This window comes from Pleuronectes platessa, chromosome 4, assembly GCF_947347685.1.
Source record: "Pleuronectes platessa chromosome 4, fPlePla1.1, whole genome shotgun sequence".
Classification (NCBI taxonomy): Eukaryota; Metazoa; Chordata; class Actinopteri; order Pleuronectiformes; family Pleuronectidae; genus Pleuronectes; species Pleuronectes platessa.
This window is the reverse complement of record NC_070629.1, coordinates 14,269,185-14,295,687: the sequence shown is the minus strand read 5'-3', so window position 1 is coordinate 14,295,687 and position 26,503 is coordinate 14,269,185. Positions and strand designations below refer to the sequence as shown.

Genomic DNA, 26,503 nt, shown 5'->3' with positions numbered 1-26,503 from the left:
TACCTTGCGACGCACCGGTTGGCCTGGTAACGACGGTAGCTAGTTGTGTCCACTACTTGTCAACACGCAGTGAGTCGTGGTTTCTTGTTGAAATCACTGATATTCACTTCAAACTACGAGCCCCGGAGATCACACTCTTCACCGAGCGACCCGCGGAAGATGACCGACTCCTCTCCGAGTTCTCTGGGAGCAAAAGTCGTTGTTGCTTCGTCCAGCGATGAGAGCCATCCTCCAGAAAACATCATCGACGGGTGAGTGTGGCTTCTTGTGTTCGAGTTGAAGTCCGGTGCTCAACGCTCCCTCACCTGCATGGATGATGTCAACAGCTGACGGTGTTTTGCTCGTCTCTTCCACCCAGGAACACTCAGACGTTTTGGATGTCCACCGGGTTGTTTCCTCAGGAGTTTATCATCCGCTTCCCCGAGCCCACGAGCATTTCCGCTGTGACAGTGGACAGCCACAACGGTGTGTATACATGTTGTTCACTCATCAAACTGGGGCAGTCAAATACGTTGAGATATAAGGAAAGAACTGCTCTGTTGTGCCTTGATGTCCTCCATCACACACTGCGAACAATCGAATGAACTAGAATGACAGCAGAGTGCACACAAGACCCAACAGTGCTTTTATAAAACTACATTGGAATTCACTTTTCCCTGATTTTTAGTTGGATCTGCACCAAATTGCACAGACACAGAAATATCAGTCCCCTAAACATTGCATTTTTCTTTCATCAAGATCTTCAAAAAAATATTCTCTAATAAATCAGTGAAAATGTTGCAAAAGTCACAAAGTTAGAGGAAGTGACTTTTTGAAAAGTTCCTTGACCCACGCCAGCATCTACATAAATATTTAATGGGTTGTTTCCAGACCAGCCCTGCATCCTTCCACTGAGTTCCATGGTTATCGGTCCAGTAGTGTCTGCGTAGTCCTGTTAACTAACTAGCAGTTAGCAAACATAGAAACACAATCTCCTTGGCGGCGGTAGGAAACGCTTTCCTGAGTTTGTCCAATTTGTGATAAGTTAGTTTTGAGAGAAGACCTTATATGTATGATATCCACAAATTGTTTATGGGGACCTGTGGAGCCAAATATACCTTTTATATAAGAATTAAATGATTATTAACACGAGATTTGGTGTCTGTATGAAGAAGAGCTTCAGGATTGTGGTTAAGTAGATAAATGAAAAAGACAGACTAAATCATTTACTGGTATCACAGAATAAACCTCTTTCTGAAGCTAAAACATGCGTATAAATCTACTTTTGTGTATTTTACATTCACAATATAGATTTGAGTTGTTTTACAACATTTTCTGGAGGCAAATAGGTTTTAAATAATTTTATAGTTTATATTGGTCTATAGAATTAGAAATACATTCCAAGATACCAGTACTAATCCAATCCGCAGAACTAAATTCTACCCCCGGATCCCGCAAAGGGAATCATTAGCAGATGAATCAGAGTACAGCAGTAGAGCATACATCTAAGAAATTATATATTTCCCGGGTTTGGCAGAGTTCATGGATTTTTCCATTTCCAACAGTCTCAAGTTTCCCCCTTTCATCCTTAAAAGAGACTTTATAAGAAATGACAGACAGAGATATATAACAGAAGTTTAAGTGGAATGATAAACTTATCTATGATTTGCTCAAACAACCTTAAAGAGGCACAGTGCTGCAAAATCTATACGACCCCAGAAAATTTATCCTGTTGGTAAAATATCCGGATTCAGTGCCAGGGGAGATTGAACAGAAAAGGGCTTTTTTTTTTTTCTGACATCAGTCCAAATCAGTTGTATGCAAAAAATATTAATATCACTGTATGAGAAGTTAACTGATCTATATTGATGAGTGGACAGATTTAAGCCTTTTTAGATTCAAGATTAATCCACAAAGTATCCTGCATGTTCATGAATCATGAAAGATTTGACCAATATTATAGTTATAGATCAGGTAGGGGTTAACTTCCCAGTTTCTTCATCTGTGTGAGTTTAGAGAAGCTGACTCTCTGATGTTTGTTGTTCCAAATATAATTAGAGATATTAGAGTTCAGAGACTTAAAAAGTGCTGGAGTCAAAACAATAATTGTGTATTCCTCCACTCAGGATTAATCCTAATGGCTTTGGCAGAGAGGTTAATAAATAATAACAATAAAGGTGACACAGAGGGCACCCCCGTCTGCGTACTCGGCACACTGGAGAACCGTCAGACCTCAGGCCATTTCTGTTGACAAGGACAATCGAATCTGTGGAAGGAATTTTAATCTCCTTAATAGACTTGAACCCAAACCAGATTTTCATAACACAGAGAACCAAAAAATAGCATTTCACAAAGACAAAGGCCTATAAATGATCAATACCAGGTCTTTATGAGTGTTAGGATTCAAGACCAAGGCGAATACTACGTTTTCTGAGACTCAAGATGGTTTCTTAGGGGTCAGTGTAACTTGTAATTATAAGTAAGAAGGCCTAGATTTTTATATTATGACATGCTGAGATCACAGAAACTGTATGAAAAGTTAAGGAAGTATCAAGGTGATTACATGTTATACTGAAGAGGGCTTAAACGCCTCCACCAAATTCCATGGCAATCAATCCAACAAGGACTCCTTGAAGCCATGCTGCTAGCATTTACTACGTTTTACCACATTGTCGAAAGGAGTTTGTCCAGACCAAGATGTTCTCAGTTTGGTATATTTTCCTCACGAAATCTCAAATTCAGTTTTTCTGTAAAGACAAATATGTCCTCTTTTTCTTTTGCAGTCAAGCAGCTAAGGATTGAAAAGAACACTTCACAAAATGCTTCTCAGTTTGAGTTTGTCACAGAGAAAGGTAAGAGAGAACACCCGTCTACAAATTGTGTTTAAATATTTGGTTTAAATACCAAAGAATTGTCAGAATTTGACATTGACAATCTGATTGTTTTGTAGACTTTGAACATACGGAAGGGCATCTTCAGTCGAACACTCTTTCAGTAAGTAGAAATTAGATAATTATTGTTGTTTAAAACATATGAATCTATATAATAAGCAGGTAAAACATCAGCTTGTCGATATTTTGTCTTTCAGCTGGATGGAAGCAGCGCAATCCACCTTCGTTTTATCATCACGGCAGGATATGATTACTTTGTTTCAGTTCACAGAGTCACTGTACAAATTTGACACACATGGTTATTGTGAATTAAAGCAGATATTTTTTTATAAATATATGTAGATGTGGCTTTATGGCGTTTTTGTGATTGTTGTAAATGTCAAGTGACCTCATCATATGCTCAGTCTGTTCTAATAAGCGACAAACACACTGACATCTCCTCCCCCGTGGCTGTCAGTGTTGGTGGTAACTGGAGACCTGATAAGAATATGCCATGAATATGTGAGGAGCATTGATTTGAAAAAAAAAATCAATGAATGTATGTCCAAACCAAATTAATTTTATTGTCCCGAGCTTATCTGTGAAGCTGCAATTGCATACAAAGCATATGGTTTGGAGCCCTGGTGCATTTTTAAATCTGGCCTTTAATTCAGAAATTATCATCACCCATTTAATGTTATGGATTCACTTATGGGGATTTTATTTTTATTCCACATTCAACTGCTCCTGCTAATTTCACAAGCTGATAGTTGGCAGAGCTTTAGAATGAAAGAGTTGGATTGTGATGAATGGCAAAAGGTTTCTCTGTGTGAGAAATAGAGTTAATTAACTAGTTTAGAGCCGTGGGGGCTTTAATTGGCATTGGTGCAGCCCCCCCGCCCACCTCCCCATGAGCAGAATTTGACATCCCTATAGAAATGGGGGGGGGGGGGGGGGGGGGGAGGAACCACGGGCAAGGCAGCTGGGGGGTTGGGGCAACCAGATGGTCTCCCAGCCAACCAGCGAGTCCATACAGACTGCGGGGCCTATTCACAACAAAGTACTCCAACCACCTCCTGTACTTATACAATCCACACACACTCTCACACGTACGCACACTCAACACATGAGCGTTCACTCCTATCTACCTTCAGTGCCATTTCAACTTGTCAATAGCACGGGGTTCAGCAGTGTGCGAGGACCCTCTGGGACTCCCTCCCCAATTACTTTGCTGACTGCGGAGGAGCTTTGGGATTTTCCGAGGCTGTGCTCGCTGCACACTGGTCTGCATGCAAGCCTCTGAATAAACCAATACAAATATGAAATACATGCCTGAATAACTAGCCCCCTGATATTTTAGAGCAACTAATTGCTTAGGGGTATATGGTCGGGATATAGCACATATGAGTGTGTAATGAGTAATGAGGGCAAGGTAGAAACTGATACACTGCTATTGACTCATCTATTATTTACTGGTAAGGAATATTTATTATAATGTTGAGGTGAAGTGCGAGCCAGGAAATGAAGTGCAAACTCCTATTTCACAGGACAACTATTATTTATTTCTGCCGTGGTTCAAATAGTGAAGTTATTACATGTGTTTGCTATAAATATATGTGGCCAGAGATCCTGTTTTTGTTTTGTGTTTTTGCACAAGGTTTGCAAATGGGCCTCTCTAATGAATGCGGGCCCCTTTGTGTGTGACTGTCAGCCGATCAGGAGAATCACAGCAGGATATGAGTGCATTATTATCATGTCACTGTGGGGCAGGGCTAAATTATCAGCCAGCGTCTTCCTACTGCTGCCTGACTGCTGTCCAATCACACAGAGACATCTGCTGGACTACGGCTCTGTGTGTCCAGCTGAGTCGACAAAAAAAGAGATAGTACATCATAACCTTCCCAAAAACCTCTTTGTCTTCGTGACTTTATTGACAATTGGTAGATTGTAAAAAAAAACGATAGTCGTGTTGTTTAAAGCACAGGGACACATTGTTGCACACTTTGTTTATTGTATAAGTGTCGGTGATCTGTCTGATTTGGTTATTCTGATAAAGAACCCCCCCACCCCCTCCCAGCCAACACCACCACCCACCCAGCTCCGCTATTTTCTTTCATGTAAAACCGGCGACTTTGAATTTCTTGTTATCTCTTCTGTTTGGTCCTTCTTTCATGTCAGCCACAAAGCCGCACGCGTGAACAATGGGCCTTAATTTGATTTCATTTTTGATTCGGTCCAATCAGCCCGGTTATGACAGGAGGCGAGCTGGAAAGAGGTGCGGCGCGCGGAAGGAAACACTATCAAAAGGCTGAAATTAGATGATTAGACAGAGAAGAAAACAATCTTCTCATTATTTAAGTCCAAGAGGGATTGAGAATGATAATGAGGGGCTGACAAGAGAGAGCAGTTGAAGACAGCTTTGAGTGTGTATGAACACCCATATTTATCTGAGTCAAAATCCAGCAATCACCTGTATAATTTTGTAATAAATAACAACAAGACAAACCTCTTTTCTGTCTATCTAATATCTCCGAGAATTTATGGCTGCAGTGTATTGTTTATCATGGTGCATTTTACTCAATCAAAAAGATTCACCTATGCATGAAATGATTTAAAGTTCAGTTTTAGTGATCACAAGAAGCAAACGTGATGCAGATTAATGTTGTAATATATTTTTGTTTATCTTAGCATATAAACCTGCTCACTTCTTTGTCTTCTTTTGGCAAAAAGCCTCCCTGAATAGGTGTTTTTGCTGAGGTAAATATAATTTACTTTTTTATATAAACAGAATAAAAACACAGTAAATGAGCCAAAGTGTTGGAAGGAAACGATAACTGTTTGCTGCTGTTATGATCAGATATGGGTTTTCACTCTCACATCTTTCTCAGTATTTATTGCCAGCTCCATCTCTGCAAACAGACTTATTCGCCGAGGGGTCTTTTTCCCAACTTTATCCAGGTTTGATTTTATTTACTGAAACCAGAGAAATCTTTTACCAGGGCCATACCTGCAGTATTAACCGGCCTTATGCTTCTTCCCTGTTTGACCCCCTTTCTGTTGCTAAGGCTGCGAGTATGGGCTGTGAAACACTTACCAGTCACTTGAGTTTGAGTGCCACAGTTTAGAGCACCTCACCTCAGAGCTCCACTTAGTCTGTCTGCGCCCAGATCTCTCCTGACCTGCTGTCGTAATGCAATGTAATGGAGGCTGAGCATCCTCGAGCAGCCTCGTTACTCAGATTGCCACACACGCTGACCCAGTGTGTGCATATACTGTACATGTGCTTCTGCCTCACAGTCGATGTGAGCCCCTGGGTATTGAGTGGGTGGATAGTGGTTAAACTTTTAGTTCACAAACTACTTTGCCCTTGCGGAAAGTGTAATTGCTCTAAAATTGTGGAGCCAAATGGCCGTGGCCAGTGTGAGAAAAGACTGTTTGTCTCTAAGTGGAGCAGTGCCAGCGGACTCTCAGGAAGTTGGATGAACAATGGCGGGAGAGATACAGACATTATCGGGGGATCACTTATTTTCCTGTTGTTCATCTCATCAATAATTGCTTTCATTTCATACTAACAGACCTCCTGTACTCTCTCTTCCTCTTAACACAGTGGATCTCAAAAGGGGCATCTGTCTTTGGTATCTGCCAGACGTGTTCTCTAGTATGTTCTGTATTGTGCCTATTTCCTTTCAGACACTAACATGGCATTTTAATAGTGAACTTAACCTTCCATTCTCTGCAGAGCTCAGACATATATACAGTAGTTTACTTGAACAAAGGTCTCACTGTCCACTGAGCCAAGGTTTTAATCCCTATGTTTTTAATGGTAAAATAATTTGAGTTGCTTCGGTTAATTAGATAATAACTTTCTTCCTGAACCACGATTATCTCATTTCAAAAGTGAATCTTAGAATAAATAAATAAATATTTCATGAACACGATGAACACATCAGTGGAGTGAAATTTATGTTACATCCGACTAGATACTCGAAGTGGGGAATTTACAGAACTGAAAAATTTAAAACAACATACAACTAGTTTAACAAAATATATTAATCCCACTAATGCATTTTTGTAATTAAACCTATATGATATTCACTGTTGGATTGAATTTAAGGGTGAAAACACATGACAACCCAACATGTATTTGTAGTGGGAAACCATTTTGACACTTGATCACATGAGAAGACCTGTGTATTTGTTTAGTTAAAGACTGGTTTAAAGCTCATTTCCATGCACAACCCTCTTCAGGAGCACACAATAAAATAAACAGACAGGACCATGTCAATTAGGTTCAAACCTAGACGCACAATAGATGATAAATCACTGTCATTTTCTGTCAGACATGTGGACAACCTTGATCATGTTTTACATGCGACCAATTGACATAAGTCATGGAACAGATGACTCAGCTGTTTTAACTGAGAAAAAAATTGCGTGATTTGAATGATGAGGGATATTTTTAGTCAACATATAAAAAAAAATAGAAAATTCTCATTTGAACAATAAATAACTTAGCATTTACTTTTAAACAAGTAGTAACACAGTCAACACAAAGTATATCACAAGAATGTGCCCTGGACTCAAACAAACTAGATTATGTATATTCTATTAAATAACCACAGTAAAAGATTTGTTAGCAGTGAGCTCCAGTTGTTGTGACATAAATATCTGAGGTGAAAAAAAACATTGTTAGTGAGTGCTCACATCAAATCTCTGTGGCAATAACGTCTTCGTATGTTTGTAACCCTGAGCTGTAGATGTCCATTCCCAGCTCCGTCCTGCTCTCCAGTTCAGTGGTCAGCTCCTTCAGGATCCTCTCCAGGTCCTGGTTCTTCCTGTGCATCTGCAGGTAGTTGATCTGGAGCTGCTTCTGGTACTTGATGACTCTGTCCTTCTCCTTGTTCCACGTCTTCCTCTCCTGCTCAAAGGTGTTTGCCAGCCTTTCCTGAGCGTCCTGCTCCTCCCTGAGCTGCCGCTTCAGTTGCCCCACTTCTGTCTGGAGTGACTCTGTTGAGGCGTCTTCTCTGTTCCCCTCACCCCCGCCCCGGGTGGGGGAGTCGGAGCCTTTGATTAGTTTCTCCTGAGTCTGGGCATTGGCCTCAAGGTCCAAACTATGTCGCAGCCTCTCCTCTTTGGCCACAACCAGATCCTGCTTCATTTCCTGAATGTCTTTCTCGAGTTTGCCCACTTTCTCCCTCAGCAGATCAGCCTCGTTCTTCTTGCGTTGGAGTTCATTTTGGCAAACCTGAATGAAAACAATGGAAAATATATATATATATATATACATGGGCAGAGATTCTGACGATTATGCTGACTGATGTATCAACTCTAGATATGTGAAGCATCAAATTATCTTTTTTTAATAAAGCTAGGGTGGGTAATCCTGGAAAAGCTAGCAAGAGCAGGACTCAATGGAAAACAGAACCGTTACATCCCAGGCCATGAAACACATTAACGTGTTCTGTCTGACAACTACTATAAACCAACTTTACCGTGGCTCCCTCTATAACTTCTGCCTATCATCTCTGCTAAGCGGTGTACGCCTCTCGGGCTGAAGACTCTCGCCATGCGCAGTGAGAGCACGGGCAGGATGTGCACAGACAGGCAGGTCAGTTATTGACAGACAGGTTCACAAGCCAATGATTTTGTTTGTTACAGGCCTGCAACGGCCCAGACACTTGCTTTGTGTATCGTTTACATTAAAACAATTTTATTTATTGATGGCAATGGGGGGCGTGAAGTGGTTTTCAAAAATAACTAACCGACCCTTATATCTTTAAGACATCATTTTATGCAGTGGTGTGAGACTTTTACACCCCACTGTCTCTCTGCTAAAACTTGAAAGCATCTGAAGCTGATTCATATACTAGCAGTTACCATTCCTTCTATTCATCATATGAAGCAAGGTGTGGGAATTTTATTCAAACATCCTGATTTAAACTCCATTATGCAATGTATCATCACTGAATCATCGACACACTAACCTCGGCCTCTATAGTGCGGGAGCGCAGTTTGTCTTCATGGTCTTTATTCTGTTTCTCAAGCATCTCCATCTTCACTGCGTTCTCCTTCAGCGACGCCCTGAGGCTGACTATCTCGTTTAGCCTGGTGTTGATGTCCGCTTGGCTGTCTCTCAGCTGCAGCTTCAACAGGGAGATCTCTCCTGTCTTCTGGCACACCTACATTGATCACAGACAATTTTATATATGTGTTAATATGGGTGAAGAGAGCTGTGGTAATAGCAAAACAAGACATTTTTTTCTGTAATGGAAATTTAAGTAATGCCCCTGATTTAAAAAGGCATTGATGTCTGATTCTTTAGTGATGGATTTGTGTTTTCTCTTAAACATGATACAAAATGTTGGATTTTTCCTCTGGTGATGGACGAGCATCACTCAAGGTTTGAGGACTAGATTGCTTTGTAAGCTGCCAGGTTTAAAATCCGACAGATATCGCTGATGACTCACCTCCCACTGAGATTCCTCGAGTGTCGGCGCCAACTGTGTGCTCTCGGCCTCGTAAGACCTCAGCCTGAGCTTGATGAGATCCTTCTCCCGGGTCAACTTTGAAACGTCGTCCTGGAGCCTCTCCTTCTCTGCCTGTAAAAGAGTTCATTCCTCATTTCACAAGATTTTGCACGTGCGCAAGGTCTGCTAATGATGATATATTCAATCTGAATATGATTCTTTAGCTGCTTTCAGACATGAAAACTGATGTTCGGACATTATCCTGTAATTTTGTGGAGGAGCTGTACATGAGTCCACTAACTCCGTGCAATTATCTGGTTTCTAAAGTGTCAGTACATCCAGCCCCATAAGCTGATGTTCTTTGCATGCGAAAGACGCAAAATTGGAAGAATACAATGCAATATACGGAGAAAATTGCAACTCCGATGTTGATTGTGAAAGGTAACGAGATTTGAGAGCTTCTGACGAGAAAGGTGGACACTGATCTCTACGGCAGAATTTATCCATTATTTGCAGCCTCCTGCCTGCACTACCCAGGTGCCACTTATTGTCTGAATGTTCCAGACATTCTCCTCTTGCTGTAAACGCCTCTGATCAGGACAACCTTCTGCTTCCGTCTTTATATGTGAAAGACATTTGTTTGTTTGTTTGGGACGTAGTCTACAGATTAATTCACTGATTACCTGGAAAGGTAAAAAGGTAACAACCAGACTGGTAATAAACGGCATATTGGACTGACCTGGAGCTGGCTGACCTGCAGCTGGAGCGCTTGCTGGGTTTTTGCTGCCATTTGCGACACTTGTCGTAACTTTGTGGAGCATCGCTGCTTCAGCCCCTCCATCTCCTCGGAACAGTACCTCTGTCTCTCATCAAAGAGCTGGCAGGTGTCTGCTTCCTTCTCCTCAAAACTCCCCTGTTGTAAGGTGAACAGATCCGAATTGAAAAAAAAACCTCAGACATTTGCACTGTCTAACAACTGATGAGGCCATGATCTTGATTAAAAGCTGAGTTTTTTTGTTGTTGTGTGACAGCTTGATACCTGTAGGTCCTGCAGTTCAGTCTCTCTCTCCAGCAGCCTTTGTTCCAAATGTTCAATCAGCGACTCATCTGTGGTAATGGGGGATCGAATCCCACCCGCTGTTTCAGAGAGAGGGCTTGACTTATCTACGGAAAATGGGGAGCCGGCATCCCCATTAGCCTTAGTTGCGAAGCCATCAGTGTTCAAAAGAGTCCTATGGCTAGGGTCAAGGTTAGTGCTATTCCCCTTGACCCATGAAGGCAAACTGGGTTGTGCTGCCTTGCCGAGACTATTTAAAGGAGCTGAGCTGCGATCACTGTGACTGACAGGGCCTGTGGAAGCATTTAGGCTGCCGCTGGTGCTGTGGGTGGGGAGGCTGGACATAGAGTTACGTCCGGAGTCTGACAGAGTCCCTGAAAGAAGAAAAGACGATATCAGACTTTGCCATTTAACCTGCATAATAAAATTTTTAGACATAAATTTACCAAAATGAAATAGATAAAGACCTGAAAAGGTGTTGTGTCTAAAGTCTGAACTCCTTGGTTTCTCCAGAGGACAAAGGATGCGGTCCAGGCTGCTGTGGCCTGTCTCTGTGGAGGATACACTCTTGGGAGGCACAGGCTTGAAGGCAGTGGAACGGACCAATGACTTCTCAGCAGTGGTCTGAGGATTGAAATGACACACAGTCAGGGGTGCTCTTCCCTATTTCTGTTTTTATATTCAGTGGCTTGTCTTAGCGGAAAGGAAAAACAAAATACCAAGTCCTCTTGTAATGCTATGGAAAAAACAAAGAGGTGTGGAGGAATCACATCTAGAAACTTGAAATATCGTAATGACTGGCTTTCACCGAGATAAATATTGTCACATGCTGGAAGTCTGTACAAATGAAAGGGGTAGGATTTTTTCACCGTAATTTCTTTTCATATTAGAAATAGAACCAGTGATGCATGCAGAATTGCTTCACTACAAGCTGGCAGTATTAAAAGCTACACAGCAAGGGTATCTTTATTATTTAGGTGGTGTTTTTATTTTATTTTAATTTTATTTTTTCTCTCTTTTCTTCTCATTACTGTTATCGCTATTTGCCTGGGTAAAATGTGTAGTATTTCCATCTCCCATAGGGTGCTCTGCTTCATAATTGATTTAATACTGAATGGTAGGTAGATCAGATATTAAGATCACATCCTGGAATGTCAGAGGGTTGAATAACCTAGTCAAATTAAAACAGGTACTAGGCAGGATTAGACTACTTAAATCTCAAATTATTTTTCTGCAGGAATCACATCTGACTGATATTAACAAAGTTAAAAAAAGATGGCCTGGACAAATTTTTGCTGCCCCATTTAACTCCCAAGCCAGAGGCGTCATCATTTTGATCCACAAATCAATCCCATTCAAGATCAACCAGGAAATAATTGATCCAGCTGGCAGATATATTATTTTGCAGGGAACAATATTAGAAGTCCAAATTACGTTGGTCAACATTTATGGACCTAATGAGGACAATCACTCTTTTTTTAGGAGTCTCTTTCTTACTATATCGTCTATGCCTGGAAAATATGTAATTGGTGGTGACTATAACTGTGTGCTAGATCCCGTTAACGATCGCTCTTCAGGCATTGACACCACTCATCCTCATACTAGAAAGCTCTTGCTACAGTCTATAGATGATCTTAACTTAATTGAGGTCTGGAGAAAGTTCCATCCCAGCAGAAAGGAGTATTCGTGTTATTCCAGTACTCATAAAACATCATCACGTATTGACTATTTTTTGATCTCCATGAGTTTACTACCCCAGGTAAACGAATGTGGTTATGATAGTATAGTTCTATCCGACCATGCCCCCATCTCTCTAACCCTTCATATGCCAAGGCTTACACGATGTCCCCCTAGATGGCGCTTTCAAACCAAATGGCTGCAAGACCCCAAATTTGTTAAATTTCTTGGTGATAACATTGACATCTACTTCCAGTTGAATACAGATCAAACAAGTGCAAGTGTAAAATGGGAAGCATTTAAAGCTTACATTAGAGGCATGATCATAAACTATACAAGCTTTAAATCGAAGTCCCATTTTGAAGAACTAATCAATCTTGAGACTCAGATAAAAATTTTGGAGTTAGATTTATATCAAAATGATAGCCCAGAGAAACATAAAGAGCTTCTTCTGTTGAGAGCTAGGTACAAAGAGCTTTCCACTAACAAAATTGCCGCAAATCTTCTTTGGTTGAAACAATCCTACTATGACCAAGGTGACAAAGCAGGGAAGCTCCTTGCATGGAGAATTAAAAGAATGCAAACAGATAGAGCTATTAATTCAATTAGATTAGAAAATGGAAATATGGCAATAGACCCAGCTGCAATAAACTCCTCCTTTAGAACATTTTATGAATCCCTTTATCAATCAGAATATCCAGAGAACACGCAGTCACAGATTGAATTCTTAGACCAATTAGATATCCCGACTATAACAGATCAGGATAAGACTGAACTGGATAAACTATTTACGGTTAAGGAAATGTTAGAAGCTGTGCAGAACATGAGAAGTGGAAAAACCCCAGGGCCGGATGGGATACCTATTGAGATTTATAAATTGTTTCCAGAAAAATTGCTCCCTCCACTGCTAAAAATGTTCGAAGAGGCATATGAATCAGGAATCCTGCCCCCATCCTTACGGTCTGCACTAATTACCTTGGTACCAAAGCCTGGCAAGTCACCAACAGAAAGGGGATCCTATCGCCCCCTATCTTTAATGTGCTGTGACACAAAGATATTATGCAAGGCCTTGGCTAGGAGACTGGAGATATGTGTTCCATCCCTAATTTCTAATGATCAGAATGGTTTTGTTCTTGGACGCCAGGCATTTCATAATATACGTAGAGTATTGAATATATTACATGAAAGGCGTGATGCCAAAGATAATGCAATCCTATCGTTGGATGCTGAGAAGGCCTTCGACAGGATTGAATGGAAATATTTGATGGAGGTCTTGGCAAGGTTTGGGATGGGAGAAAAGTACCTTAAATGGGTGAAACTTTTATATACAGAACCAACAGCAGAAATAATAACAAACAACCTCATATCACAGACCTTTAGTCTTCACCGAGGCACGCGACAAGGCTGTCCTTTGTCGCCCCTTCTGTTTTTGTTTGCTATTGAACCCCTGGCCTTGGCCATCCGGCAGCATCCAAAAATCTCCGGTATTAAAATAGGAGAACTGGAGCATATTATTTCGCTCTTTGCGGATGATGTTGTTATCTATTTGTCCAACTTGAATACATCTATTCCAACACTCGCTGACCTAATCAATTCGTTTGGAGAATTCTCTGGCTACAAAGTTAATAGTTCAAAGTCAGCCATACTATTTCTGAATGAACATGAAAGACAAAACCCCAATGTAGTTACCCCCTTTTCAGTTACCCAGGAGGGATTTACATATTTAGGAATCAAAATAGTCCCGGAAATTGAGAATATAGTCGCTCTCAACTATGATCCCATAGTACAATTCACAAGCGAATCTTTGAGTAGGTGGATGTCAATGCCGATCTCTATGTTAGGCCGTATTAATATAATTAAAATGTCAATCCTCCCTAAATTCCTTTATTTATTTCAATCGATCCCTCTCCCACTTTCACAAACTTTTTTCTGTAATCTTAGGAAATTGTTCTCAAATTTTGTATGGAATAACAGGCGTCCAAGACTGCGGCTCTCCTTACTGTATCTTCCCTACGACAGAGGGGGGCTTCAGCTACCTAACCTACAATGGTACTATTGGGCAGCACAGCTGCGCACAGCTATGTTTTACTTCTCCTCTGACCCCCCAGCATGGATAGCTATCGAACGCACTGCAACATACGGTTTACCTCTTCAATCATATATGTATTCTGCTCCTATTAAGATACTCAAGAAACAGACGAAAAATCCATTTGTTAAGAATACCCTCTCTGTATGGCATGAAGCGCATGCTTATGTTGGGGATGCACCCAAACTCTCCCAATTCTCCCCGATATGGGGCAATGACAGCTTTGTTCCTGGTAGAGCTGATGGTGGATTCAAACAATGGGCAGAAAAGGGTTTGGGCAAAATAGCGGATTTATATGTAGAAGGGAAACTAATGACTTTTGATCAGCTGGTTCATAGATATGGGATCCCTAGAAAACACTATTTTAAATATTTACAGTTAAGAAGCTTTATAACATCACAGACCCACAGCTTACTGGAGCCGCCCCTCTCAGATACAGAGAGTATTATTGTAAAGAGTGGAAATAATCGAAGACAAATGGCATTATTGTATACTATGCTGAGATCCAAATCTATAGACACCTCACACTCCAGACTTAATGCCTGGAGGGACGATCTACGAGTAGATATCACTGAGGTTGAGTGGGAAAATACTTGCTTAAAAGCACAAATGCAGACGATTAACACTGCATTGAAACTGTTACAGTATAAATGGTTGTTCAGGACATATGTCACACCTGTGAAACTCAATAAGTTTAACCCTGACATTCCTGATAATTGTCCTAAATGCAATGTTTATGTTGGCACACTGTTGCACTGTATGTGGGAATGCCCAAAAATTCAGTTGTTTTGGAAGAATACAGTTAACCTGGTCACACGTATAGCTGCCATAGAGGTCCCTCTTGAGGCAAAGTTCTGTATATTAGCTATCTATCCTAATCACTTTGTACCAAGCCGAAAGACAGCACCTTTGATTAACCTGTGTATGCTTCAAGCCAGGAGAGTGATCGCTTTGAGATGGAAGAGTGTGGACAGTCCTACAACTGCAATGTGGCTAAGGGAAATGGCTTCTTGCCTTGCCTTGGAGAAATTAACATATGTGGTCAGAGGGAAAAACAGTAAATTCAAGGAGATATGGGACACCTTCATGCAATTTTTGGAAAGCGACCAAGTGGAAATTAATGAGTGAAACAGAATAAAATAGCAGCACCTAATGGGATGAATATTAATAATATCTAACTAATATTATGAATAAGAGAACGTTATTTTATCTAGGCTTTTGATTTGATTGATTGGAATTTTATTTTATTTATTTGTATTTGTATATTTCTGTCTTTATTTACTTCCATTTATTATTATATTTTTATTATTATTTTATTTAATCTCATTTAAGTTTTTTTAATTTCTGCCTTTTTTTCCTTACCCTGAGTATTTGATTGTGGGTTGGGGGTGTTCATAAACGTTTGTATGTTTATAAATGTTTGAATGTATGTTTCTTATATGTAAAACTCAATAAATATATTGTTTAAAAGCTACACAGCAGTAGTTGCAAGTAAAATTCACCAGACTGTCATAAAAGAGAAAACTCATTTCGAAGATGAACTTATACTCCACATGCCCCATCTGTGCTGTCCAAGAACGTCACGAGCAGTACCAAACCTCCCCTCCTCTCTGTCCTCCCCTCTGCATCCCACCTCTCTCCCCCATGTGCTGTCTGAGGGAAGATAAATAGCCTTTCTCTGGGATATTAATAATATGAGCTACTGCTGAAGTGTAAGAGGTAAAGCTTGTGAGCTCAGCATTCCTTCTCACTGACTTCATGACTGGGATGCCTTTCCTCATTTTTCTCTCTTTCTATGCCTCAAACTCTCTTTGGCCCCTCGATCTCTCTCTTTTTTCCTTTATCCTATCCTCTCTCTCTCTCCTCCGCTGCTCCTCCTTTCCCTCCCAATGCCCCGGAGGAATAAAGGCCTATTGAAGGAGTCTCTATTTGCTTTCTTATTCTTGGCACAGGAATGACTTCTCTAAGAAGATCAAGGCATGCTTGGGTCATTAATCTGGGGGGAGGTGATTGATAAACTGAGAAGGGCTCAATGCAGGTTATATGGGATGGCTGCTACCTATTAAACCACCTGCTGTGGATTTATCCTCAACTATAAGGTTTTCAAAGTTGGTGACAGTTTTGCTACTAATAGCTGCAGCTTATCTTAGATTGGCATAAAACAGGTCTACACAGCTAGCATGGTTTGAACCAAAGGTAAAAAAGCATTCATATTCAGCACCTCTAAGGCAGACTAATTTACACCATGTATGTTTTTTTTTTTTTCACTCCGTGCATTAAAACGAAGCGTAAAATTGAAAATGTTCCACGTTGCAGGCAGCGTTATGTGTTGATCTATTCTTGTGCTGGGAGCAGTAACATCCTGGAGTCTCAAATGATTGGCTGGCAACTGCTCCAAGCCAAGGACTATACGATGCATAATCCCTTGTAAAACTGTTGTTTTTTTAAGCTTATGGTATAAACAAATGATAAATTGCATTTTAATTAGTGAACTTACAAGTTGCTTGTAGGTGTGTTTTGCTGTTTCCCCCTGTTTCCAGGCTTTATGCCAAGCTAAACTAAACAGCTTTGGGCTCTGGCTACATATTTAACATACAGTTAGGAGTTTGCCAGTCATCTTCTCATCTAACTTATTGCAACAAAGCAAATGTAGTTATTTTGGGGCAGCCGGGGCTCAGGAGAGAGGGTCACCCACTATAAACAGAAGGTTGATAATACAATTCCTCCAGACTGCTCTTGATCTTTCCTTGGGCAAGATACTGATCCTCAAACTGCCCCTGACTACTGTGCCGATAGTGAATGAATGATGAAAAAATTTAGAATACGGGGAGCCTCGTACGAATGTGTACGTGAATGGGTGAATGTGAATGGGTACGTTGAAGTGGTAAAATCACTCTTTAAATAAAGTACCATATTTCCTAAGAAAGTTAAACTGTTTTAAATCTATTTTAAAAGTGTTTTAGATACAGTAACATTTATATGTGAGCAGTAAACTGGACATTTTTCTCACCGCCTCATTCATTTTCCTCGACATGAGCAGCAGCTTTGGTTGCAGTCGCCCGTCTGACTCCCCATCTCTGTTCCCTTTGTCCTCCATCGATCCTCCTCTGTGATTGGCTGACCTCGTTTTATTGCTCACCTTTTGTGAAACAGGATAGACATTATGACTAAGAGCGGGGCAAATATATGCAGTTATATTCACGTCACCTTAAAAGCATGTGAGCTCACCTTGATGTAAAAAAAATCTTCACTCCGTCCTGAGCGGGAGTGGGTGAGGCCTTTGGAGGAATGAGCTGCGGACGAGGAGCCCTGAGTGAAACCACAGTTCAGTAAGCCGTCAAGGCTGCAGCCGCCACTCTTTCTGTGATGGTTGGATCCCTTTCTGATCCTGTACTCCGACGCCCGGCAGTGTGTCGTGTTGAGGCTATTGCCGTTGATCAGGCTGCTGACGCTCCCCATGATCCTGCAGGCATAGGTGAGCGGATGGTGAGGCTGAAGTCCAGGTGGCGAAGTTACACAGAAGCGAGGAGAAGACACAACTCATGACACCGGAGAGGCAGCGTCAGAGGTATCGTCTGCAGAACAAAAAATAGATAATACACAAACATCAGTGTTGATCCTTAAACAAGGTTTTTTTCCTCCATGAAAGGACAAAGTCACCTGACACCTTCCTCTGGTGCTCATCAGGTTCCCTGTGTTGTTTAATTTGATTGATCCCTGTTCAGTCCAGACATGCAGCGCTGAAGCAGGTGTGTTCACGTTTGCAAAGTAAAAAAGAGTCCATCTTGGCACCCTGCCTGGCTTTGTGTGTCTAGATTTATGGCTCGGCCGTTGAATTTGACAAATAACCCTTTGGGTGCCCTTCCTCTAAACAAACTGGCAATTAGGCTATTTACTGCCTGCTCAACACTGGGCTGGAGCTGCCATCAGAACAACACTGCAATCATTTTGCATTTGATATTCCACCTGAGCATTGTATAGAAAGACCACAGAGCATGATTCAAGTGTTAAAAGTGTAATTGGCTCTAGCTGTGAAAGACGATAGGAAGAGGGAACAGAGAAAAAACATGTCGTAGAGGTACTGGCGATGCGATCCATCCTCTTTGTAAAGACAAGCAGACCCCAGATGTTGCTTGTCGTGATCTCTAACCCACAGGGGAAAAACCCCAGAGCAAAAGGCTGCTGGCTGATCAGGCTCGAGGGCTCCCCTAACCACCTGGTCCCCAGTCTTCAACCATTTTATAATAGCCGCAGCAACAAAGCTTGAAGCCTAATGGGCCCGCTTTAAGTCACATATTAGTCCACATTGCATTTGGCCCCAGGCTAATCCATACTTGTGTGTCTGTATACACATAGCTGTCAGTGTCATTTTCCAGAGGTGTTTGATGAGCATGATTGAAGGGGAAAATGCGGAATGAGCGCTGATCAAGGCTGTCACTTTTCATCACCCCCCAAAACAATGATAGGCGTGATGAGACGTGCAGGGAAAAGATGTTTCACCATGAGGAGAATCACAGACAGACAGCTAGTGAGACAAGGAATTAGGAAACTTTGAGTGATGGTTATACAGCGGAAGAAACAGCTAATAGTTTCAGTTTTTTTGAGGCGGAACATGGGAGGGAAAGCTTCTGACGATGAAAGAATCACAGAGTCAATGTTAATTAATCTGCCTGCACAGCTTCACTGCTGATCTGCTGTTTTGTTCAGGATGAAATTCAAAAAAAAAAATCCTACAAAGTTAACAACAAAACGTGTTGAGTTAATGAATGTTATGTGATGTTAAATTTGTACCTTCACAAGTACAAAGCAAAGCCTCCCCCTGTGTCCCTGACGCAAACAGCCCCTGACATGACTGTGACTGCCTCGCTCTCCTCGCTGTGCCTGCGTGTCTGCCCCTAAATCTAAACCCTGCTCCTCACTATCACTCTCAGATATTAGCATCCACCACAGACATGGGACTGGAGTAATGAAACAATAGATCTTTACTTACTGCCCGGTCCCACTAAAGCATCCGTCTCTAGCGAGGCCCCTGCAGAGTCATCTATCCAGTCGTGGAGAAAGCAAAAATCCAGATATGTGCGCACGTGTGTGTGTGCATGGCCTTGAATGAACCAGCAGCGAATGCAGAGCTATCAGCACAGCCAGGAGGGTTAGCTGTCTGTTCTGTGGTGGAGGGGTGGGTCTTCCCTGCTTTTCTGGATGGCCTCTACACAGCTCTGCATTATAACCGACATGTAAATTCAGCCGTGCATGTGTGTGTGTGTGTTTTGGGGCCTCCCACTACCCCCCCAGGCCCCCCCAGGGGAACCAGTGTCCAACATGTGCTTCTATAGAACCGGCGTGTGCCGCTCAAGTGATTAACTCCCGGCCTTCACAAAAGATCTTTTACACCCCCCTCCTCTCCCTACTATCACCCACCGACACCCCCCCCTGTTTGTCCATCGACTAACTGTGTAATAACCATTCATCCTCAACCCTCCCTTCTTCCATCAGTCCCTCCCTCCATCCATCCGTCCTACTCGGTGCCCTGCACCCACCCTGAACAAACAACACTCCATCCGAAGGAGGAAAAAAAAGGCGCTTGCCCTCTCTCTTTCGCTCTTTGTCTGTTGAAGTGTGCCGCTCTTTGTTTGGACTCTTGTGTCCCAGTTGATGTATTCTTCCACAAACAGCCCAGGACCATATTTGAGTGTAAAATAAATGACTAGTCCTCACAATGAGAGGACTGGAGAGCTTCAGTTTTACAGTGATTTACCTCTGTGCTTTCTTGATGGCGTTTGTTCAGACACACACACACACACACACACACTCTTCCACACACCTTTAAATGTCCACACAAACAACACACACATCCAGTCTTATTGCTGGGGTACAAGTCTCTCTACAATCACACACCACGACAGGAAAATATACAAGCTAGTGTGTTCAAAATGAGCAAACAACAAAAGAAAATATGGGGGCCCCTAAGCTGTGCTGCCAACAATGTAATTGTAAATCTTTCAGCCAATTTTTGTCACAAGTAAACGTATATTTTCATCTAAAGTGAAGAGAAATACGAGGAGGAAAGAATACTGCCTACAGATAGAACACGACCGGTTTCATGGATCAAACTCAAATCAAAAATGAGATCAATCTGTTAAAACTAATAACCATGAGAATTAGAGAATGACCCTATGATGTGATCGTTCAACAACTGCAGACAGAAAAGGTTTCACCAGATTACATCATCGTGTCGAAACTTTTTTTTTACCATCAAGGGTTTTCACTGACCCACTTATCAAATAAGACGGCATCTGTGCAGTTTAATCTTTTTTTGGAGCAGAACCGTTCACTCCTCCTTTCAGCCATTGTTCCCTCGATTAGTCCTTTTCACAGCCCCCAGCGTGTTTGTCTGAACAATGATCCTGTGATTTCACTTTTATGTCCTCACTCACCTGCTAATAAAAAAACGGCCTGTTCCTGCTTGTATTTGATTCACATCTGATAATAATTTGATTGCCCCATCGTGGCAAATTTTTAATATGCGGTTCAAATGGTCTGACCTCACTACGTTTGGGTGGACAGCATGATTTAAGACCTTTGGTGAGGCGGGACGGGTGGGGGGTGGGGGGGGGGGGGGTTGTTGGGGGATATAATCTTATATCTGATTGGCTCCATGTTTTTTCAGAGTCCATGCAAAAAGAGTGTTTGCACCCATTGGATTTGTGTGTGTGTGTCTGTGTGCACGCAGGGGCCAATGCGTGTGTGTGTGTGTGTGTGTGTGTGTGTGTGTGTGTGTGTGTGTGTGTGTGGTGATGGTGGAGGGGTGTGGGTGCTTTGTGTCAGGCAGGTCAGCTGGATCTCAGAAGCTAAAGACGAGACACCACACCAAAACACACGCGCTAACAAACCGCCACACTTACTCATTGACACTCACACACACACGTCAGAGCATAGCCAATCCATTAGCACAGCCAGTGGAAGGCAGCAGCGCGCTATAAAGACCCCAGGATTTATACCTGTCTCACAATGACCATGAAACTGTCTTGTGTTCCCACTGTATCTCCGCACTGCCACGGTGCCAGATGGCATCACTTTTAATTCTCACTGTCTATATGGTAATTTCCAGCAGATGTATTTGTAATCTATCTAGTTCAGTGTGTCTGTTTTTTTAGGTCAGTCTTGGACAGCTTATTGTTCTTTGTTCATGTGTAAACACAGTTTTATATCTTTTTCTATGTCACTTTGTTACTTGAAGCCCCAACTTGTTTAAATTATTATGGTGTTCATAAAAAGTGTTTCTGGTTTATTTAGTAAAAGCTCTTTTAAAACTAGTATGCAGTAGACCCAAACTTAAAAGTAATTTATTTTTTATTTTTGTTTTATCTTTTTAAGTCTTTCCCCAATTATTCTAAGGTTCAGGAAGTTTATTGTTTAATTATGGTGAAATACAGTGAACAAGAGACAACTTAAGATATCACCAAACTACTGAAGAGAAAATGTTTACACGAACAGAGCTCCAGAACTGACATGATTCCACCTCCCTCATGCTGGCTCATCAGATCACATGGCTCAATATGTGAGTCAACATATATTGAGATACGCAGCCTGTTCGGCATCACAGGCAGTACGTGTCACCTCAGCCATGGAGGTTATATTTCGTCTGCTTTTGTTTCTCAGTTTGATAGTTAGCAGGATTATGCAGAAACTTCTGAGCAGATTACCATGAAAGTTGGTGGAGGGATTACGTGAGGGATGCTGTAAAGGTTTGAGAAGAACTGATTCAAGATCAAATAAAAAATCAGGAGCTGGTGAATTTGAGTATGGTTTCTTGAGGGGACCGTTGTGGCACTATTGAATGCCATCCTACAGTGAATCCATTTCTGGTTGTAGTCTCTCCAGTGTGTCCCAATGTTTTAATACATAATGCTATTTCACTGCACTCTGTGCCAGGACTACAGCCAAACCGAAATGTAATCTAAATTTAAATTAATTGTCAAATATTCAGAATTATACCTTTTAATTTGAATGAGACATCCATTTAACTCAATCCTCATTATACTGTTCCATCCTTTCAATGCAAAATGTTGAAAATCTTGCTCACAGTGTGATGTAACTTGTTAGATAACTCCAATCGGTCGATGGTTCAACCCTGTTTCACAATGTAAAGAAGTAGGAATTTCCCATTATCCCAGAGATTACTCAGAGAAAATGAAATTCACAAATTAAAGGGAGACAAAGAGGAAACAGCGCATATGCAATCGGGGATATTCTCAGAAAATGATGAGCTGATCTGAATTATTGAGAGGTAGAGCTTCCTCTGTCATCCTCTGTGGCCAGTCACACACACACACACACACACACACACACACACACACACACACACATGCAAGCTTCCTCGTCTCATGTCTTACTCACCCTCTGGCTGAGTTGGGATGAGTAATGTGGCCTCCAGCAGAACATCAACAGGGAGTGAGGTGCAGGGTATAGAGATAGCCATCTATCATTGACTCTCAGTGCCAACACAGGCGGGCACACACACACACACATAGATACACACACAAACACACACACACACAACGGCATCCAATAGCAGCTAATTGGGTAATCCTTTTAGTGCATTGTAAAGGAGATTGAGCATGAATGGTGCTTCAATGCTGAGGAGCAGAATACCAGACACTCATTACTGCCTCAGAGTAAGGAGATGGACTACCAGGCACAGAGCGAGAGGCACGAGCAGAAAGAGAAAGACACAGACATGGAAAGACAACGTCTGAGTGCGTGTGTGTGAAAGAGAGATTTATATTCTGTGAAGCCAACACTGCATTATACATTGATAACTGCATTGTCCAGCAAACAATCAATGTCTCCTCTGTTCTGAGTTAGAAGAGGATGGTGTGGATGCGGAGAGAAGGTTAAGAACTGTAAGTTTGCTTAAAAAACATCTAATTCTCATTCATTTGATCTCAAAGTCTTTTACTGGCAGCCATGTGGCACCATCTTTGACTAAAGGCCAGCTTCTAGCGAAAGGACCCCCTGCTGAAATTAGATTGCACATCAGATGCTATTATGTGCATCCAAATGAGACATGAGGTCAACCAAACAATCAACCTCCTCGGGTTTCAAGAGATAAGGAGGTTGTCGGCGCTGCTCGCCGGGTTCGCGCCGCTGACCCAGCTACCACTCTGGTAGCAAAGACATTAGCATAACCTTGGCAGCCGGGGTATAGAGGAAAATGTAATTTTAATGGAGTCTAAATGGGGGCCTTTAGTACTGTAACGAAGATGGGAATTGATGCTGGCGAATTTAGGGAGTTCTTATTGAGTCCTAGAATTAAATACCCGAAATTTCCCTTTATAATTCTTTGTTGAGCTGCATCCACCCTCACAAGATTGATTATTGCCTGGCCATATGTCGCAGCACTTTTCTGTGATATATTTCAAACTCATGCAGAGCCCTGGAATCTGCCCAACAGTGGTTTTATAGAATTGAATGGGTTTGAAACAGCAGCTCGCCAACTTGCTGCATCGGCATAAAATATTTACTTCTGAGGCTTTTATGCCACTCTAAGAAAAGCAAGTACACACTGTAACAAGTGAAAGTATTTTTAGACGTTTTTGAATGACTTCCCTTCCATTAAACATGAATATTTAGCTTTTCCATTAAAGGTTGCTTGTTTTGAGCAGGATTGGTCATTTATGCATGATATGGCAGCTTCATAAATATGAAATGTAAACACCAGTTATGGTTTGTACACTTTTGAGCTCTCAGCAAGACAGACACTCATGTTGTCATGGTGCACAAGTTATATTAATAAACATTGGATGGCTGTTACTGGTGTTGGATCAGTTTTCAGATATTTTTGTTTATGTAAAAATCACAAATATTCATCTCATACACATGTGTTCATAATACAAATGAAATATAAACATTTCATATAAATTGAGTTTATAATATCATTTGTTTTACTACTTGGGCCAAGGATATTATGTTCTTGTCTGTCTGTTAGTTAGCTGGATTATGCAAACAATACTAAAGGGATTACCATGACATTTTGTGGAGGGAGAATCCAGAAAATCTTGTTGTTGATCCAGGATTTTCTTTTCATTTTCTTTCTCAGAGAATAATTCATGGTTAAAGTTAGGGTTATGGATCTTGATTAAGAATAAAATCAGGCATGTTTGAGGGACTAATGGCTCCTTCCAATTGGTGCAGCTCGTCTGAATCTGTTCTACTGATTGCAATTCTTGAAGGGAAGATCCAAGATGAGTTTTTTCCAGTTCTTTAAAATTGCGAGGAAAGGGCAATTTAGTTGATTCCTCAAAACAATTATCTAGGAATCTTGAACAAAAAAATTTGACATATTTAGGGGGCTGGTAACGATGAGTGTGTGCACTTCGCAATTTCGTGTGGATCCAAATAAAAATCTGTATTTTGTAGATTTAGTTGTGTTTCACGGGGGTGTTGTTGTTTTTTTCAGCTGCTGTATGGTGACAAAAAGAACTAGAAACCTACAACAACAAACAATGACAAACATAAAGCTGTGGTCTCAGCTATAAGGCTGGTTTTGATTTAAAGTGACTAAACGGAGGCTCCGCTGAGAACAATTCTAGTTTTGAGTGGTATTAGGATGCTGGATCATACAACTGCATTCTTAACACACACAAAAGACACACAGTTTGAACTTGGTAATCGCAGTGAATCATGCGTATTACATAAACACCACAAAACCCGGGTATTTCTCTAATAGTCACACAGTCACTGCAGCGTCTCGTTCTGCCAAGTCTGTCTCATACAATCCTTGTTTGATACAGTATCACAGTGGGATGACATGCAGAGGTAGGTGGAGAAGAATGAGGCCTCTCCTGGCACCGGGGCCCATTGACCCTGCCAACTGACGACTCAGTGATAAGCTTGTCATTCAGGAGCATAACCATCCTCCCATCCTCCTAATCTGCTGTAGCTGTGAGCGTGCGTGTGTGGATGTGTGCGTGTGTGTGTGTGTGAATGGTGTAATGTGGGAGTAAGAGAAGGCACAATGAGATCACTTTCGGGGATCTATATCATCCTGAAAGCAGCTGGAAATATGTGCTGCAGGCGATACCTGCGCTCAGCTCCAAAATAAAAGCGCCCTCACTTTTCTAATGCAGGGAAACTCAACATGGCCCTTTCATAGCTTGAGGTGTCAAAACCAACAAAAGTCAGATATTCACCATCTGCGCACATCTGTTCAGCTGATTGTCACCACGTTTGAGGGTAATTCTGTTCTAAAGAGCTTTATGGCAATCGTGATGGAAAAGTTGAAACACCGTCATGAGCTGAGACTCACAGAGATGTGGAGATGCTGCACATCTCTGACTCGGAGCCTTCACTCAGGAAAGGATGCTGTATTTGGGTATCTGGGACAGTTATTTAAAGCAGCGTCTTCTTTAGCGGGTCATGACAGCTCTAATGGTTTGTCACAGATATGAAACTGAGCTGCCTTCACTCCCTTAACAAATACCTATATATATATATATATATATATATATATGAAATCATACAAAAAGTCAAAATATTTACATCAGCAAAAGAGATTCTTCACTTCACATAAGGAAACAAGCAACTCTTCTAAGACAAGGCGCAGAAGTGTCTTTGCTCTTTTTATCCTCCCCACCCTCATCTCTTGATTCTGTCTCAGTCCTGTGTTTTCCCTCTGTACAATCAGGTACAACACGCAATCCTGAGCGTGTCTGAGCAGGTGCCCTATCCCTACCAATTCACCTTGTCACCAGCACAATGTACAGTAATTCATGTCTGAACACGTGTGGTACTGTGCACAGGTGTGACAGTGCTGACACTGGGAGGTTGTGCAAAGGGCAAACTGTTCCACATGCAAATGTTTTCCTTGAGTTTGCAACAATTATGCACCAGAATAATTAAGAACTGCTGTTTCCAGCTATAAAAACCACAGGGTTGGACGTATCTGGATAGACAGATTTAACTCACGCTTAAAAATACCAATAACGACTGTCTCTGTGAAGTTCATTCCCTCTAAATTGCTGTGTACAGTGCAACACTTAAATGGAGCCTCGTGCTGCGCCCTGTTATTTCTCCAGTTTTAAAAACAATGGTTTGTCCAGGCAAGGCTGGGCTGAAAGTAAAGAACAGTGTCGGCGGTTTCCTGAGAAGAAAAGAAAAGTTGAAAGCAGACGTTTCCTCTAGAGCTGCCTCAAAACCCAGAGGCAAATTCAGCTTGTCTTTTAAAAGTGGTGAAGCACTTGGGCTGCTCCCTTGCAGACAGACTTTGGTTCACTCAGAACAAGAGGGACAAACATTGCTTGGGACAAACACCTGCACTGAACAAATCTGCATGTACACTGGAATCGATGCGGATTGCAAGTGCCAC

The 26,503-nt window shown here is 41.6% G+C and overlaps 2 protein-coding genes across 3 annotated transcripts in view; one reads left to right on the top strand and one right to left on the bottom strand.

Annotated features, from left to right (window-relative positions):
• On the top strand, positions 1 to 3,205 carry hspb11 (heat shock protein, alpha-crystallin-related, b11). The gene is made up of 5 exons (XM_053421489.1): positions 1 to 251; positions 359 to 465; positions 2,763 to 2,831; positions 2,930 to 2,973; positions 3,068 to 3,205. Exons 1-5 carry the CDS (start codon positions 160 to 162, stop codon positions 3,158 to 3,160), a joined length of 405 nt encoding a protein of 134 aa, XP_053277464.1. The 5' UTR covers positions 1 to 159; the 3' UTR covers positions 3,161 to 3,205.
• Positions 3,206 to 6,789: 3,584 nt separating this feature from the next.
• Positions 6,790 to 26,503, bottom strand: part of lzts1 (leucine zipper, putative tumor suppressor 1) — a 20,147-nt gene continuing 433 nt past the window's right edge. The window contains exons 2-9 of one of the 2 annotated variants that reach the window (XM_053421486.1): positions 17,365 to 17,711; positions 17,147 to 17,275; positions 10,841 to 10,997; positions 10,356 to 10,747; positions 10,056 to 10,229; positions 9,317 to 9,448; positions 8,834 to 9,028; positions 6,790 to 8,094 (exon numbers count right to left, since the gene is read on the bottom strand). In XM_053421486.1, the coding sequence (XP_053277461.1) occupies positions 7,555 to 8,094; positions 8,834 to 9,028; positions 9,317 to 9,448; positions 10,056 to 10,229; positions 10,356 to 10,747; positions 10,841 to 10,997; positions 17,147 to 17,275; positions 17,365 to 17,595 (1,950 nt within the window). In that variant the 5' untranslated portion in view covers positions 17,596 to 17,711 and the 3' untranslated portion in view covers positions 6,790 to 7,554. The remainder of the gene's footprint in view (positions 8,095 to 8,833; positions 9,029 to 9,316; positions 9,449 to 10,055; positions 10,230 to 10,355; positions 10,748 to 10,840; positions 10,998 to 17,146; positions 17,276 to 17,364; positions 17,712 to 26,503) is intronic. The other variant, XM_053421487.1, reaches the window with a different exon arrangement.